Here is a 17,454-nt window from a genome sequence, read left to right as displayed (position 1 = left end):
AGTAAATCCTCACAAAATGTTATTACCGATGTCCATTTACATCATTAAAATGCAATTCCACCAATATTAAATGGACCTAGAATTAAAAGAGTGTCCCGTAAGGCATTTTCAGAGAGCGACATTTGGATTTCATTAGTGGATGGAATCTCAAATTTGTCACCAGAACTTGTAGATAATTTATATTGCCACCCCAACCTTTCATTATAAGGTGCTCTCTCTCTCTCTCAAGTTTGATTTTAAAATGAACGCAAACCCACACACACACACACACACACACACACACACACACACACTCTCTCTCTCCCTCTCTCTCGATTAGGCATGAAAAGGTCTTGTGATGATTGAAAAATGGAAGGATTATCTCACCATAACAACTTCTTCAATTTCATGATGGGTAATTAAAATAAAATAAAAAAGTTGGAGGGGGGGGGGCGGGGGGGGGGGGCAAATTAAGTTTTCTATAAATATTTGGATTAGGTGTCGGTTTTGCTCACTTTATATATTATATTGTTTGATACCAAGCCCTCCCATCAAAACTCCTATTTAAATTATCAACTTGGATACCATTTATTGATTTCTACTAATAAAAATTCATCCAACTCCGTAGTATTTTGTTATCTTGGACCATCTCAAATGAAACTGATCAACAAAAAATATACATTCATCGGATGACTGACTTTAACAGCCAATCTTGGACAGTTAGAATATGAACATCCCCACAATCAAATGGTCTTAAAATCATCTGAGATCCAATTCTTTTAAGTGTGATCTATATATTGCATAAAGTTTATTAGGGAAACGCACCTGTTCCTCACATGTTCCTTTTAAGTAATGCCATTGCTTGATTTTACTTTCTGTAATTTTTTATCATATTAAATCATTATTAGAAGTAAAAACTCAAAGTCAACTAATATCATATAATGGGGCTCCACGATTCTCTATTTTATATATGCTACCAAGAGATGGTCAAATTCCAAAGTCCTGTTTGTTAGAAAGGATTTAGAAGCTCAAGTGCCAACTCCATCTCCAAATCTAGTATCATATTTCCTGTTGTACCGATGATCTGTGATGTGTTCAATTCTTATAGATTCTACAAACATTTCGACAAAGAGTAGGTGAAATTTTTTATTTTTTTAAATCTGAAGTATCTTGAGATCAATCACCCAACCAATACACCCCCCAACCCACAATGAACTCATACCGCTGAGTATCAAAGCCCTCTTTTTAACCATCTACCAATGGATCCGAAACCTTTAGTATAAACTGATTTGATGTGCTTAATTCCAACAAAAGTTTCCATGCCCCCTCTTTACTAATTTGTCCAACTTGGGCTCAAACAGACCTTGTGACAACGCAAAGAGAGGGGCCGAGGGTACTACAAGGGGAAGGAAAACTAATGTTATTCAAGTCTTTAGTTAAGCCAGATCCATCTATGCTAAGATGAAGTTCCTTTGGGAAGCAGGGGCAATGTTTTCTATTCTCACACTGCATTTGTGCCTAGTAATATCGACACTAACTACAGAACAAAGGAAATCCGAACACACCATGGAATGATAAAAAAAATAGCAATTAGAAAAAACATCCAAGGCACCTCACAAGTCAAAAGGTAGCACATATTACCATCAAGCCATTGTAGCAGAAGGGTGTCCACCATGGGTTTGGATGTAAGCAAACCACCAAATTCATAAGCAGCACACCCAAGCAACCTGCACTGGCACAGCATGTTCTCATATACATGTACAGACCGTACGTTCTCCTGTTGATAACATCCAATGAGATAAAGCATCCAGCAAACAATTAACACTCTTGTGATCTCTAAACCTTATCGGGTTTTGACAATTTCTGTCGCAGTAATTATTTATATAATAATAATAATCTCTCCAGATTAAGTGTTAGACTACAGCCATCAAAAAAGTCATATTAGTAAGAAATTTTTTTCTTAAAAAACTAAATTCAGAAATATAGACACATTTACAAGTAAATGGTACGTCCAAATGAAGCTCTTTTCTCTACTTTTATTCGAAAACAGACGGCCACCATCAATGCTTCTTTCCATATGGATATTAGACACTGACCTGTAACGAAGGCAAATCATCGCTCCTCGGTACCTCATACTGGGAAAGGGAGGTTCCCACCTGAGAAAAAAAAACACCAACTTTAGCGAGTTTACACTTCAGCTACATGACTATACCCCCAAATAATGAAAAGAGCAGATTTATACAATAAAGATCATCAACAATTAGAGCAAGTTCCTAATAACTTGAAAAGTCAGATCAGTGTGTGACCCCCGGCTGTCTCAAGCTGGATACTAGGAATGACTGTTGATCTGACTAAGAGTTAGAAAGTCTTGGAACATTGGCCCTCGCAGTTTCTCTCGAACTTTTTCTTTTATTTTATGAAGACTACAAATTATTAAGGAAAGAAAATGCTGAAACCAAAGGGAAGGTTTTTGCCACTGACCAAGGGATTGCAATAAAAGACAAATCTCCCCCATCTGAACACAAGATCTTAAATTTAAGACCTTCAAATTCAGGAGTTGAAGTAGCCCCAGCAAAACAGGGGTTATTTTTTTATTTATAATATTTAATCATTTTTATTATTTTCTGTGTTCCCCCTTTGATTTTGATCTCTCAGAAGCCCCAAATGGTAGCCCCAACACATAATGCCAGCAGATTTTCCACTTTCCCCATAAAACCCCCTTGTTATCCCAAAATTCATCATTACCCTTACCCCTTACACATCACATTGACCGGAAAATTCGAAGGCCTCTAAGGTATCTAACTTGCATAGCCTAAGATTGTCTAGAAGGAAAAGGGTGTCATGAACAAACTGGATGTGAAAAATTGTACGATTGCTACCCCCAACTTTAAAGCCCTCCATGAATCCCTTTTTTCCACCGCCTTCATGGAAAACCTACTTTAAGAGTCTCAACCACTTGATACCCCCCTACGTAAAGCCCTCCATAAATCCCTTTTTTCCACTGCCTTCACGAAAAACCTACTTAAGAGTCTCAACCACTTGATACCCCCAACTTAAAGCCCTCCATGAATCCCTTTTAAAGACGTCTGTATTATTTGCTCCACAACTTAGTTACTTGAAAGTGTACGTAGACAGCAGGAGTATGATTCTGAAGCGATTACAAAGATTTCCATGCAAAAAGTCCCAAATTTCTAGCCTTGACGAAATTAAGGAGCAAACATTCATCTCACTTTTAAAGCAGGTATAACCTCATATCATTCATTATTAGATTTTAACTAGTAAGCAGAGGCAACTAAGTGCACACAAATGATAGTTTGTTTCTGTGTGAAATGACAAGGCTATTCATATGTGGGCGTACACATCACACCATGACGTGCATGCGACCATGCACGACATAGAGGTGAAATTAGGCATGCATGTGGTGTTAGGCCATATGTGGCAGATTTTGCAGCACGCCATATATTTAAGGGACAATGACCGCAAAGACCTATTTTTTGAAAATATGTACCAAAAAGTCCCTTCTAAAAAACTATGGACTCTTTAGTACCCAATTTATCAAATATTAATCTAAAAAGGATTTGTGAAGTGAAAATACCATAACTACCCTTTCAATGATTTTTGAAATTTAAAGAAACAAGTTTATTTGAGAATATTTGAGTTACTCCTATATTTTATAATGACATGCCCCTTAACGATGGTTGTCTCTTATAGATCAATAAAAATAAAAATAAAAACTTGTACCTCTTACCAAAACTAATAATCTTTAAATCACATAGATGATGATGATGGAGATGAGTGTGATCATCATCAAACTGATCTGGTCTATATATATTAGATTTATTAAAATATATAAGTAATTAAAACATAATTTTAAAACTCGACCTGAAGCTCATCGAATTGATTCAACTCAAAAATTAGCAAGTCGATACAAATGAGTCAAATAAAATTATATTGAATTTAGTTTTTAATAAATAAAATATTTTTTTTTTGAAATATTAATAACTAAATAAATTGGTCCAAGTTTTTTATTTGACTCCATATATTTTTAGATCAAACACTTTGTAAAGTTGTTAAAAGGGTATTTCAAGTGTTTTTCCTAAAAAAAATCTTCGAAAGATCCTTAAAAGGCCAATATTATATAAAGTGGGACTTAAATGGTCTGTATTCTTTACTAGGGGACTATTCGGTACATATTCTCAATAAAGAGTCCTTCAAAGCCATTCTTCATATATTTAATCAGATGGCACACATGGCACTATAAGTGGAGCCTCAGAAGCCTAATGAGATGTGCATTTGGCATTTTGTGCCAACTGGTGTAAGATGCAAAATATGTCATTCACATTTTGTCGTTACATAATCAGAAAAGTGTAATCAAATAAAGAGATGCACATCTACAATAAATCCGGTAAAATGCCTACCATGTACCTATGAAAACAACTTTAATTGATAGCATGCATGTCTAATAACAACAGAAAAAAATTTGAAAATTAAAAAATAAAAATAAAAAAGCCAAGTAATACAAAATTATCAAATAAAAAAAATTAAGAACGAATATATGTAACACTATTCAACAATCAAATTTTTTAGTACGAAAAAATCACAAAATAGAGCAATTAAATTTATGCCAAAAACAATTTGAAAAAGAAAACAAAGGATTTAGTTTGAAAATAAAGAAAAAATATATAGACTCACCACAGATGAAATGCTGAGAAGAGATGATATTGCCGAAATAATGGAGGACAACTTAGTTTGGACCTGAACTCGCAGCAGAAGAAGCTGAAGCATTGATATCATTCCCGGGATGGTTACCATGAATCTCTGCAATCCTCTCGTTACACGGCTCTGTAACCGAACCATGCTCCAAATTACTTGATGCAGAAGAACTGGTGGCTTTACTATTTTCTTTGGTCTCAAGGCGCTCCATCAGGCGTGACACACTAGCAATTCCAGCATTTACCTCTCTCCTTACTTCTGAACCCAAATCAGCCATGGAAGTGTTCCGAGAAAACAGCCTCTCCTTCCATCCTCTTGTACTCTTCGTAATTGAGTCTTTGTATCTTTAATACAGAAAAGAATAAGCGAAAAGTTCAAGACCAACCATACAGCATAATCATCAATAAGCATTTCACCAAGACGAACGAATTGGGGGAAAAAATAAATAAAAGACAAAATATCAGAGAAGGTTCCAGAGAATGGTCTTTTCTGAACGTTCTATACCTCGTGGAGGCTGCACTAAATCGAGATTTTAGAGATTCAGAGAGAGACTGAAGTTCTGATGGTCCTGCTCTATCTTGATTTACCGGGGAAGATTGACTAGCAGAATTCCTACAAGAAAATTGATCAATAAGTCCTTTTTTGACTAAAAGAATGCAACTAAAAAGTGCACAGTTATTAGATGACTAATATGAGAATTGAGGTTGCCAATAGTGTGTACCGGTTATTAAAGGAGAGACCATGTCGATTGGCTGCAATAACACTAGGTCCAGATGCTGAGGCAGGAATCTGATGAATCTGGGCAGAAGACATCTGTGGGATCCCATGAGAAGCTTCATCCCCTACATCTGTAAGAGGGACAGAAGGACTAGCTGCAGTGACTGCAGGAATAGGTTCATTGTCCCCACCTCTTGGAGCTGGAGAGGTTGGATGAGTGGAGAACACCAAGAACTGTTGGCGACCCTGAGCGGTAGACCTATTACGTTGGCTATCCCTTCTAGCAATGTGATGTGCTCTACCCATTGCAGCAGCAGCGGCCAAGTGCTGGATTATACGCTCTTCAAGTTCGGCATCATTTGCACCGACCGGTAACTGCATTGATTTAGAAAAAATATAAATGGGATCAATAAATATGAACAAGTCCCAACGGGCTTCTTACATAATCAATCGATTTTATTGAAAAAAGGAAAATAAGTTTGGAAAGAGTACAAACATGCTGTAATTCAAAATCCCCCAGAGTGGGATGATGAATTATTGTGGAATTTAGTGGCGGTTTAGTCCTAAAGCTCCTCTCATGTTCTACCGCCTCAAGCAGTTCTTGGCTGCCAAGACAAGCACAGTGAATGGTTCCCTTCTAAAAAATTGAAATTTAAAAGAAAACTGAGCAATAAGAAAAACAGGCCAGGTGAACCTGGTTGGGTCCTTCAGGCTGATGGGTTGCCAACACATAGGGCACTGGGAGCTTCTCTGGCACCTACAGGCAAAATAAAATAAAATTTATCTACATGATTCTTTCTTTGTCTCTCCAATCAATTGTTAAACTTCAAAACATCTATTTGCTCACGATGCGCATTAAAAGAAATCATATTGTAGTCATAAAGAAAATTGAAAGGGATGTTGGATGTCCTCTGGCAGCCTGAATTTGCATGTTTTCTTGATTTATAAAAAACAAATCAAGAAATATATATCTAATTACTCAAATGTGGCAAAACTACAGTCCAGCAACCTGAAGGAAATGTCTGCAAGTGAAAATGAAATAGTATTTGGCGAGGAACAAAACTCTTGTTCAGGTCATTGAGAAGGGGAAAGGCCTCTCATCATACTAATGATACATTATTAAGGTCTACTTCTCAGCCAAATTACTTACCCATAAAAAAAATACATTTAGGATAATTATAAGGTCTCAAATTCATTGGATATTCCCAACATGGGTATGACAACAGTTATCAGGATGCCGAGTAGCATATTCTCCACGTATTTGGTAAGTAGCTAACATGCCATAGAGTTTATTATATACGTTAAAAGGCTCTCTCTTTTTTTACTTCTGTTTTTGGTTTTGGAAACATATCAAAGCATTAATGGTTGTTTTCTATAATCCCAAATATAAATCATTGATCTGCTACTTTGTGTGTATGTACAAACCATCCAGAACCCAGTTTAATAAAATATCATATCATGAAGACCCCTCTTCAGAAGCAAAACTCAAGAAATTTAGATTGAATATAATTACCATTCAAGAATGCACTGAAGATGAAACTCGTGCTTGCAACCAGTCACCTGTACCATAGAGATAAAAAAAAAAATTAGTACTGAGGAAAGACAAATTCCACAATTTGAACTCATGAAATTAAGACAAAATATTAATGTACAAAAGGAATATCGACACATTTAAGGAAAAGATATCAAAATAGTTCACCGTTGAAGGATCGCTATCGCAGAAGGCTTCAAGGCATATGCTGCAAGCATCGTCACAGGCATCTTGTATTCCCCCTTCCACGAAGGCCGCAGCAGATGTCAAATGGCTCTCAGACTCCTTGGTCTCATCCATAGCTGAAACCTACCAAACCCAAACCTTAAAATTAATATAGCTCTCGTGAGACCTTTAAAAAATCTGTCTGATTCAAAAATCAACAACATATAACATTCATCTGGGAGACCTTTCAAACAAAGCAAAATATTTCAGAGAAGTATGCCAAATTCAATCTCCAAAAACAATAGAACAACTCTCTACACTGAAAATATCTACCGAACTCATCCCCCAAAAGAACAACTTGTTACAAATTCCACCAATTCAATCCTCAAACTCATAAAGTTGACTCCTTTAGACAAAAAAAATTCGTACATCCACACACATTTCAAACAGGAAAACCAACGAAGACATAGGAATTTGTCTTTAAAAGAAGGGGATTTCAAATCAAACAAAACCGTGAAACGAGAAGAACAAACCTATCAAATAATTTCTTAAACCGCGAAAAAACCCCGGCAAAATTGGAGAAAATCGAAGATCAACTGAAGGTCAGATGGATCTCTTTTCTTTTTTTTGGCTAATTAGATGGATCTCTAAAAATGGATAAATAAATCTTAAAAAAGTGAAAAAAGAACAGATTTTTACCATTTAATTACAGATTGAAGAAATCGGACATTACCTCTATGAGAAATGATCAAAATTAGGGTCTAGGATTCAAGAAATCGTCCTTGAATTTCAAGATCGAGCTCGAATTTCATGGATCGATCGCTCGAAATCCATTGCCGACTGCCAAGAGAGAGAGAGACCTAAATTTCAGAAGTCAGGAAGGGATGAGAATTATATAACGATAGAGAGAGAAAGAGAGGCGCAGATGAGACGAAGACACGTTTCTTTACCCTTCTCTTTATTTTGTTTGTCTACTCGACTTCCGATATCTTTCTACGCGCCACACGATTAGCTTGATTGATGCTATTGATGCGAATCTTTGTATTTTTTATCTTAAAGATCACCAATCAATTGGTTTTTTAGTTTGAGTGCCCGAGAAAGATTTATAGGTCAAAGTGTTTAATAAACATTGATGCGTAGACCAGGGGCTGGATAGCTATCAAACTCCAGAATGTACACGATTCATACTCTAATAATATAGTTATTTCTCCATTTTGACCGATATGACTTAGGAGGATTTAGTGTTCGACAGCGTGGAGATAACAAGATAACCTGTCTTCTTCTCCACGTGTCGTTATTCCATTAGTCTTTGAACCTAAGACCGAGGGAAAATACGTATAATTTAAGATAGAATTTTTGAAGAATTTGAACATCCTTATGTGTACGTGTGTTCGTATGTATTGGTTCCAAACGATTCGATTCTTGATTATATATATATATATAATTCAAAACTTTAGCTTACTACATTTAAACAATTCTAATGAAAGGAGATAGAGATTATGGCTGTGGATCAGGGTTTTAAAACTCGTTTTCACGTCTCGTCTTGTCCAAGAACGAGATCAGATCGAGTCGTCTCAAACATATTTTCTGATACGTTTTAGTTGTCTCATTCAATAATGAGAGAAATAAATTATAATTTTAAATCTTGTGCAATACATTTGACTTGTCTATCCATCTCGATGGTGGGCGATATCGAAATGTATCGGATGAGATTTAAAACCCTGTTGTAGATAGATTAGCTTGGATCAAATGGTATAATATTCAAAATTGATTCAAATAAAATCCAATTGGTCTATTTTTTTCATTAGATCTCAATATTGTAATCGAAGTTTGAAGTGGAAACAATTAATTTGGACTTGAATTGTATCAAATCTAATTTGATGTACAAAATATTGATGAATCTCTTATATTTGAATAAGATATAGCATATAATATGTTTGATCCAAGAATTAATCTGATAGGTTATCGAATAAAATCTTTGTCAGATCAAACCCTAATCAAAATTCAAATCCAAGTCCAAATCCACAATTTGTTTCATAAGTCATTGTATTAGAATGTATCGAAAATTGGGTTTGATTCGATTGATTGACTCTCCGATGGAGACTCGTGACTAGAACGATTCTACCTAGATAAATCACCATTCTCCACCGTTGGATCCATCATTTTCTTTATTGTTGATTGTTATTCATAGTCAATGAAGAAAGGTCAACAAAGTGGATAGATGTTGATGGGCATATAATATTTCAAGTACATTATTTAAGTCTATGGAAAACATTTAATACTAGGTCAAGAAACATGTGAATGGAGTAATAATCATCCCACACATAGTAATTGTTGACAAAGGAAACTAAAGAATAGTGTTCTTAGGTTTAAATGAGGAGTTCACACACAACACTTTATTGCCAATAAATTTCTAAAGAATAATTATACTTGTAAAAAAAGAAAAAAAAAAGTTGCTCTCTATGTTGTTGGGATTAAATCTCCAATACAACTCTAAAGTCACACCATCTAAAATTTAACCATCAATTAAAACATGGAATATGTTTAATTGATTGCACTCGACACTGTGCTGACATGGCAGTGTTGCCAAATCCCTAGATTTTTCTTTTTATATCTTCAAGAAAAAAATATGGTTCAAGAGACCTTGCCTCATCAGTGCAATGTAAAGCATAGTGTCAAGTGCAGTCAATTTGAGAACGACTCTTAAAATATATAAACATGAATTATTATATACAAAGGTAAATCTACATACCTCCTGATCGTCAGTGTAATGCAGAGCATGTATGAATTATTTTATACAAATAAAATAACAAAAATAATAAAAATAGCACCAAACACAAGGATTTACATGGTTCGACAGTCTACCTATGTCCATGGATCAAATTAAGAATAATCACTATTTTCTCTTGAGTTTTACAATCCTGAAGATTTCCATTTATAAGATCGGGGATTGCTAAAAATGCATTTATCTCCCAAAAAATCCCCTCCACACCCCCCCCCCCTCACACACACACACACACACACACACACACACAAAGTTATTAAGAAAATATTACATAATTACCCTTTTCATAACCCTAAAATTTTTGGACCAAGGGCATTGCCAATAAAAAAATAATAATAATTGAACATGATTGCCTTCTTTCATTTTCAAACTTCATTGCAATCAAATCTCTTGATCTCCTCCTTGATTCTCAAAGTTGAGGTTTATCCACGCTTTTCTAAATAATTCTCGAGTAAGAGCATACTGTTTGCTCTCTTCCATTCCTTTGAAATTCTTTCCGCTTCTCTTAATGACGACCAATGATCATTTTCTCATTGTTCCATCTTCGAGATTTCTTCTAATAATGTACCAAGAGTGAATCTCAGGACCTTTAATGTTGTTCTCTATCTCAAGGAGTGTGCATCACTACAATTATTTAACAATTATCCATAGCTACAAAATTATGCTCACACAAGAATTAACATCTTAATGGTCTAATATTCTTGTGATCTGGTTCAGTATATCGTATTACATCTTATTACAATGCATCATTTTAATATATCAATACCAATTATAATTTCATTAGATTCATACAATTTTTAAGATCAAATAATATGAGAGCACATGAAATTTTTTTATTTATATTAAAATAATATTTTATTTAAAAAACGTTACATGTGGAAATGGCCTGAATTTGGTCAAAGTGAGACAACTTGGGAGACTTTATGAATTATGACAAAGAAAAAGTACTCATTCAATCCCAAGTTTTAATTCGGTGACTCTGAAGACGACGACTACCATTAATTCATTCATTGATTGGCGCACAAAAGGAAGTTTTTCAATACAGACAGTGGAGATAATATTTCTACAGTCCTTGACAACTTGCAGATGAGGTGCCGGACAACTCAGCAAAAGATACTGAGCTCGGCCAAAAGATTCTTTTATAAGAGATTTACCCGGCAACCCAACTGTTGCATTTTTATTACAAATACTCCCTTCAACTGACAACTCTAAGGGAACCTTATTTTATTAAGTTTATTACTCACCAAATCTTACATTATCAAGTTTGTTCCCAACAAACCTTAAAAATGAGGATCCATGTCATAAAATTCAAATTGATGCTCTAATCACATCAATTTGTGATATCCAAAAACATGATCTGAGGCCATAAAGTTATAATAGACAAAATTCTAAGAATGTTGAAAAAAAATTCCAAAAACACAAAGTTAGTTTTCACCATTGAATGTTAGTTTTTAATTTGGGATTTCGGTAGCCATTCATTTTCAACACTGTGGATCAAGTTCAAAAATGATTTTTTTTTTTTTTTTTTCATGAAATCTAGAAGTATGTGGTGTTTGATTGCCATTCCATGTGGACCCAACTACTCTTAGTAAGATTTGAAATTTCACAAAGTAATTTATACTAGCCTGATTCATAAAGTAAGGGTTTCTTCAATAACAAACTTGATGAAGTAGGCTAGTTTTGTAATAAAATTGTAACAGATTGGTCTTGCCTGTTAAATATCTTTAGGTTTAAAAATAGTTGTTAGTCTAAAACTTGTGAGTCCACACGAGAGTTAAATAAAACAAATAATGATGAATGCACGCGGTAAATCATATGCGATCTGTACGTGACTAATATGGCAAGGACACAGAACTACGGATCATTTTCCTTGTGTATCCCGAAGAAAAAGATCTAAGGTTTTGTGCCCTTGCCACATCAACTGCATACAACATAGGATTTACCATGTGCTTTTATCACTATTAAAATAAAATTTATTATATTTTAGACCCACTAAATTATTAGGCTGAGTTATGCTAGGCCCAATTCATTTCAGGGTCATACTAAGGCTTAGGGGCCTGATTGGTAACCGTTGACCCAATCAAGGGTGGAGTCAGGATTTTCTTGTAGTGGGGGCAAACTATGGTTAGTTGTATAGTTGAAGAACTTGAATGGTGAGAAAATTATTTGCATTGAAAAATACAATTGGAGGGAGAGGGGGTGGGAGCAAATGAGGAGAGAGGTGAGGTAGTGAGGACCAATGAGGCATGTAATTAGTTGAAAATATAGGGGTGTCTCAAAGTTCTGTGGGGGCAATTGCCCCCACCAGCTCCTTACTAGCTCCGCCCGATCCAAACCCAACCAGATAACATATATAATTTATTTGTATGCAATCCAGCCTAACCCATCCAGTAAATAGGCCCAAATAATTGTGGACTGGCCTAGACATTGGACAAAATGGGCTTCGGTGTTAATTTGGAGTCCAGTTTGCACTGGAGTATTTAAAGCCCAGTGAAAATCAAACTGGACCATTGTTAGACTTAGATATAAGGTTTTAAGTGAATAAGAAGAAGATCAAGAAAAATATGGATTAAAATAAGCAAATATAGACACAAAGACGCTTGAATTGACGAGAACGCATAACTTTTAGATAGATTTGATTTGAATAAAAGTAGATATTTTAAAATAATAATAATAATAATAAATCGATCATATTTAAGATTAGATTTTGATGACGACAACCATCATACCATTTGGTTTTAAGTGAATAAGAAGAAGATCAAGAAAAATATGGATTAAAATAAGCAAATATAGTCACAAAGAAGCTTGAATTGACGAGAACGCATAACTTTTAAATAGATTTGATTTGAATAAAAGTAGATATTTTAAAATAATAATAATAATAAATCGATCATATTTAAGATTAGATTTTGATGACGACAACCATCATACCATTTGAAAATAAAATAAAATAAAATATTGAAGACTAGAAAATTGCATCACACCAAAAGTCTAGATCTATTTTCAAATCATGTGAGTCCTATCAAATGCACAATTGGCCAAATGATAGAAAACTGCACATAATAGGGCCCACCAAGGCCCACTAACTCAATTATTTTGATCTCTTCTTGATGTGTCATTTGTGTGTGACCCTTAGTCATGATTGGCATACTCAATCGATTACTTGACTTGACAAGTTTGGGAGCCGTGGATCTACACACCTCGGGATACATGGTTCCCTTGAGATACAATTTTTTATGGGGAAGTGCAGCCATTGCATCCCAAGGAGTGCAGATCTATGATTCTCGTGATCTTGTCACATCAGGGTAGTCAATTGAGTTTGCCACGTGGGGTGGTCAGATTATCACGATTCTTTCGAAACCTAAACTGGATGAGATGGAAAGAAAACAAGAATGTGTCAAGGTAACTTGGATTAATTGACCTGTGAGTTTAAAAGACAAATACACCCTTTTATTTTATGTTTATTTTTAATTACTGCACCAACTTTTCTTTAATCTTCATAAGTTGCACAGGAAGCTCTCCACACTTTATAATTTATTATTATTATTATGGTTGTTGTTATTAGTGGTACCTGCACATCAGCAACAAAGTAATGGTTCCATGATTGATTTTTGTCCATTGCTTTAGTCATTTTTTGTTGGTTTACAAATTAGACTCTTTAAAAGTAAATGTTATAATAAATAGTGAGGTTCCACTCTTTACATGTAGAGAGCCTCTAAAATTAGTTATTTTAATGTTAAAAAATGAAAAACACTTTAGTAAGTAAGATTTTAAATTTTATTAAAAATCATTTGGTTAACATAAATCGCATGGGAAATCCCACGCAACATCCTTCTAAGTTTCGTGGGAAAACTTATATCCACAAAAAAAAAAAAAAAAAAAACATTGTCTGAACTCTAAGGTGTTGAAGATGGATGGCTTCTAAGCTTCCAAACTCTCAAAACTTCAAATTAAAATTTAAAGATAAAAAATAATATTAACTATTAAGAATAGAGAAAGAAGTGTGGAGTCTTTACGAGTTGAGATTAAATTTTACACTAGTTAAAAAGAGTTTTTTTCTTTTTTTAAAAATGCACAATATGCTCTTTATTTTAAATAAAATTGTTGATTATGCTCTAGTTAACTTTTTCTTCTTCCTTTTTCCCCCTCCCGTTTAAAGGTCCAAAAAAGAAAATTAAGAGAACATCAAACATTTTGTATTTACAAAAGTAGCAAATTCATGGATGGGTAACTTAGACTTGATCCCACGACCTCACCTCACCTCGTGTTACTTGGAAAAAAAGATTGCTTTAAAATAGACTTTCATGTCTGTTCAGACATTTTCGAATCATCGTAGTACCAACCACATGACATTTGATGTTCATTAACATCCCTTTGTCATTACTTGATATTTACCCAAAACAAACCAAGCACCTAGAATAATAAAAAATCCATTACCCTTCAAGTACATTTCCACATTTTCCTGAAATCTCTAACTTCAATGTCACCATATTTTACCCCAACAAGTTACCAATTTTAAACAAGTAAAACACTTAAATACAATGGGTTTAAATCTAGGAGGCCCCAGGCGCAGAGCCAGATTTTGCTTACACTGGAGGCAAACAATAGTTAATGATACAATTGAAGAGCTCGAAGATGAAACATTTTGAGGAAAAATTTAGAGATTTTTGGTTGGAAATTGAAGAAAATAATATTCACTAATGCTAAAGTAATACAAATGGGGGCATAGGGGTGACATAAAAATTTAGAGATTTTTTACTTTTATCTTGTGGTTATGTCCGATTCTAAAGCCGAGATGGCATTGAGAAACAACCATTAACTATAACCTCAAAAGAATTAGATTCCGTAAGCAACATAGAGGAAAATGAAAGGAATATCTTATTGAGGAAATCACATTTGTTTCAGTAAATATGCTTTTTAAGCACTTGAACCATACTAACATGTCATTGTATCACCCTTGTGTCCCCTTTTGTGTCACCACAATAAGAGTTGATGACATTTAGGTCATTTTCAATTAGTCAATGAGAGAAGCCCAGTCAAGAGGCAATGTCATCTTCAAAATATTGAAGGGGAAGGGAAATGGAGAAAGAGGTAAGGAGTGAGGTATGTACTTAGTTGAAAATAGAAGAGTATGTCAAAGTTTTGTGGGGGCAATTGCCCCCTAGTCTAGTCTCCTTAAAAGTAAGGCCTCTAAAGAACAAGTAAAATGCATAAATGAAATCTATTTATAACATCCATATAAATAAATAAATAAATCTCCAATCCATCATTATCAATGCAAGACGAATTTTCATAAACTCTCGCCAAATTTCTTGGATCTGTGTATCATGATTTAAAAAACACTCCTCTTGAATGACAAAAAAATCCCCATAACACACCAAACCAATACAAGCATAGAAATAAAGATAATATATATAAATTTACCATTTTTTTTAAAATAAAAAATTACCGTTACAAGTCTCTTTGTGAAGGACTTCTCCAGAAACCAGTGCTGTCAAACTTGTCCCACATCTCCTTCTCCAAATCCATAACCTCTTTTTCTGATAAAGAGTCAGATTTCACCGACATGTCGTCGCCGGAAATTGGATGTATCTGCATTTCCGTTTCGTCGAAGCCACAGGTGCATACACGCCTCTGAGTTAAAAGTCCGGCGTTATTCAACTTTTGTCGTCTCTTCTTCTTCAGTGCTTTCCGGCAAATACCGGCCGGCAATTTATAGACGGCGAGGACGACCAGATTCATGAGACCGCAAGGGCAGCAACAACATACGGCGGCGCATTCGGCCGTGGTTCCTCCGGCCACTTCAGCGAATCGAGTGCTTCCATTAGAGGATTTTGGAAGAAGTAGTTGACGACGGTTAAGTGATGGGGAGTGGAGAACGATTTGAGGAGTCATGATGGTTGTTCTTTTGACGATTTGAATCGGATCGGATGAGTTACGAGTTAACTCGATAGGTGGATTGAGATAATGACGACAGGTGAACGTAGACAAGGAAGAAAAACAAAATTGGACGATTCAGAGGTGGTGAGATTGATCGAATATTTTCGTACGGTTATGGAAAAATAAATCCAAAATTGACAATTCGAACGATCGAAGATCGAATGAAAAATCTTAATCAAGAGATGGATTAAAAGAACAGAAATTATTTTTCTCTATCCTTTTTTCCTTTCTCGATTGAAATTAAGGCACAAAACAAGTTCTTTTCTGATTCAGATTGCTTCCAAATCCCGAATATATTGATCTCCTTAAAAGATTTGAAATTTCAGTGATTCAAGAGAAAAAACATCGTAAATCCTGTAAATTTCAGAAAGATAAACAATGAAACTTATAATTGATCTTGAACGAAATCCAATTCACAGAGAAAGAAGAGATGAGATGAAGCGCGTAAGATTAAGAACTTCAAGGAGAGTATCCTCTCGAAGATCAATCAAGAAAACATGGTGGCCGATCAAGAAACCTTCTCTACTACTTCCAATAATGGAAGAAAGGTTCCAATCGGCCCCGCTGTGGCGAACTGTTACAGATTGAGCTGTGCTTCTTATATTTTACCTAAACCGTCGGATCTAGCAGTCTTTCTCCTGAAAACTCGATCGATTGATCCAACTTTGACGAGTTCTTGGGTGTATCCGTTTGACTTCTCTTTCTCTAAATAAAGAGATTTACAGAGAGAGAGAGAGAGAGAGAGTTTAATTCTTCGATTTAGCTGATTTTTTGTTCCGAAATTAAAGCAGGAGGAAAACTGAAAGTGAAGTAAATATAGAATACATGTATGATCTATATAACGTACGATAAGTCGCCAAAAATGTTGCAAAATGCATCTCGAGAATTAATGTCAATGAACGAGATATAGTGTTTGAATAGCTCAATGTAGATCAGTACGTAGTATAACAAAACCCGTAAAACAAAGCCCTCCATAAGACAGAAATACGTGTGAAGCGAGAATGGCTCGAGAGAAAAGAAGCGTTACTGACCTGGCAAGAGATATGTGGTGGATTGTGGTGACGTTGGACACGGTTGATGTGACGTTAAATAAAAGTATTTTCAGTTGCCTTCCACGTGTTCTCTGAGATTGTAGAAGATACTGATTCCACGTGTCACCAATTTGATTGAACAAAGGAAGATACCAGTTCGTTCGGTTGTAGATTTTACGGGTGCAAGTTAATTCGGTTAAAATCGAGAATCGAACTGGACCGTGTGTTTTGAATTGGTTTGATTCAATTTTTATTAAGTATGATTCGATTTTAGATTTTAAAAATGAAAAACCGATAGGTTTGACTTGATTCTTGATTTAGACTTGAAAAAAAATCGAAATCGAATCAATAATTTTTTTAAATAAAATATAAGTTTTTTTTTTTCATTTTAAAAACCCACCTCCACTCTTTCTCTGTCGTCTCTTATAGCTGAGGATTGAGGGTTGCGAAGGTTGAGGGCTATCGACTGCTCTCAATTCAAGCTTTCTCTCTCTCTCTCTCTCTCTCTCTCTCTCTCTCTCTCTCTCTCTCTCTCGTATCGTCTTGTCTCTTACAACTGCGAGCTGAGGGGTGAGGACTGCGGGTTGTCGGTT

The 17,454-nt window shown here is 35.1% G+C and overlaps 2 protein-coding genes across 3 annotated transcripts; both read right to left on the bottom strand.

Annotated features, from left to right (window-relative positions):
- Nucleotides 1-1,830: 1,830 nt before the first annotated feature.
- On the bottom strand, nt 1,831-8,028 carry RHF2A (RING-H2 group F2A). 2 transcript variants are annotated; one of them, XM_086422977.1, is made up of 9 exons: nt 7,839-8,028; nt 7,109-7,249; nt 6,923-6,969; nt 6,104-6,166; nt 5,906-6,014; nt 5,414-5,784; nt 5,197-5,304; nt 4,672-5,036; nt 1,831-2,114 (listed from the first exon to the last, which is right to left on the bottom strand). In XM_086422977.1, the coding sequence occupies exons 2-8, from the start codon at nt 7,238-7,240 to the stop codon at nt 4,724-4,726; spliced, it is 1,143 nt and encodes a 380-aa protein (XP_086279103.1). In that variant the 5' UTR covers nt 7,241-7,249; nt 7,839-8,028; the 3' UTR covers nt 1,831-2,114; nt 4,672-4,723. The 2 variants fall into 2 exon arrangements, with proteins under 2 accessions (XP_086279103.1, XP_086279102.1); XM_086422976.1 differs by having other exon boundaries at nt 1,831-2,135; nt 7,839-8,026.
- A 7,258-nt stretch (nt 8,029-15,286) lies between these two features.
- On the bottom strand, nt 15,287-16,571 carry LOC147385409 (uncharacterized). The gene has a single exon (XM_086424321.1). It carries the CDS (start codon nt 15,783-15,785, stop codon nt 15,342-15,344), a length of 444 nt encoding a protein of 147 aa, XP_086280447.1. The 5' UTR covers nt 15,786-16,571; the 3' UTR covers nt 15,287-15,341.
- Between the last annotated feature and the right edge of the window lie 883 nt (nt 16,572-17,454).

The sequence above is a fragment of the Akebia trifoliata genome, chromosome 14 (genome assembly GCF_017979445.1).
Source record: "Akebia trifoliata isolate Shusen 1 chromosome 14, ASM1797944v1, whole genome shotgun sequence".
Classification (NCBI taxonomy): Eukaryota; Viridiplantae; Streptophyta; class Magnoliopsida; order Ranunculales; family Lardizabalaceae; genus Akebia; species Akebia trifoliata.
Note: the sequence above shows the minus strand (reverse complement) of the source record. Positions and strands in the feature narration are given on the sequence as shown.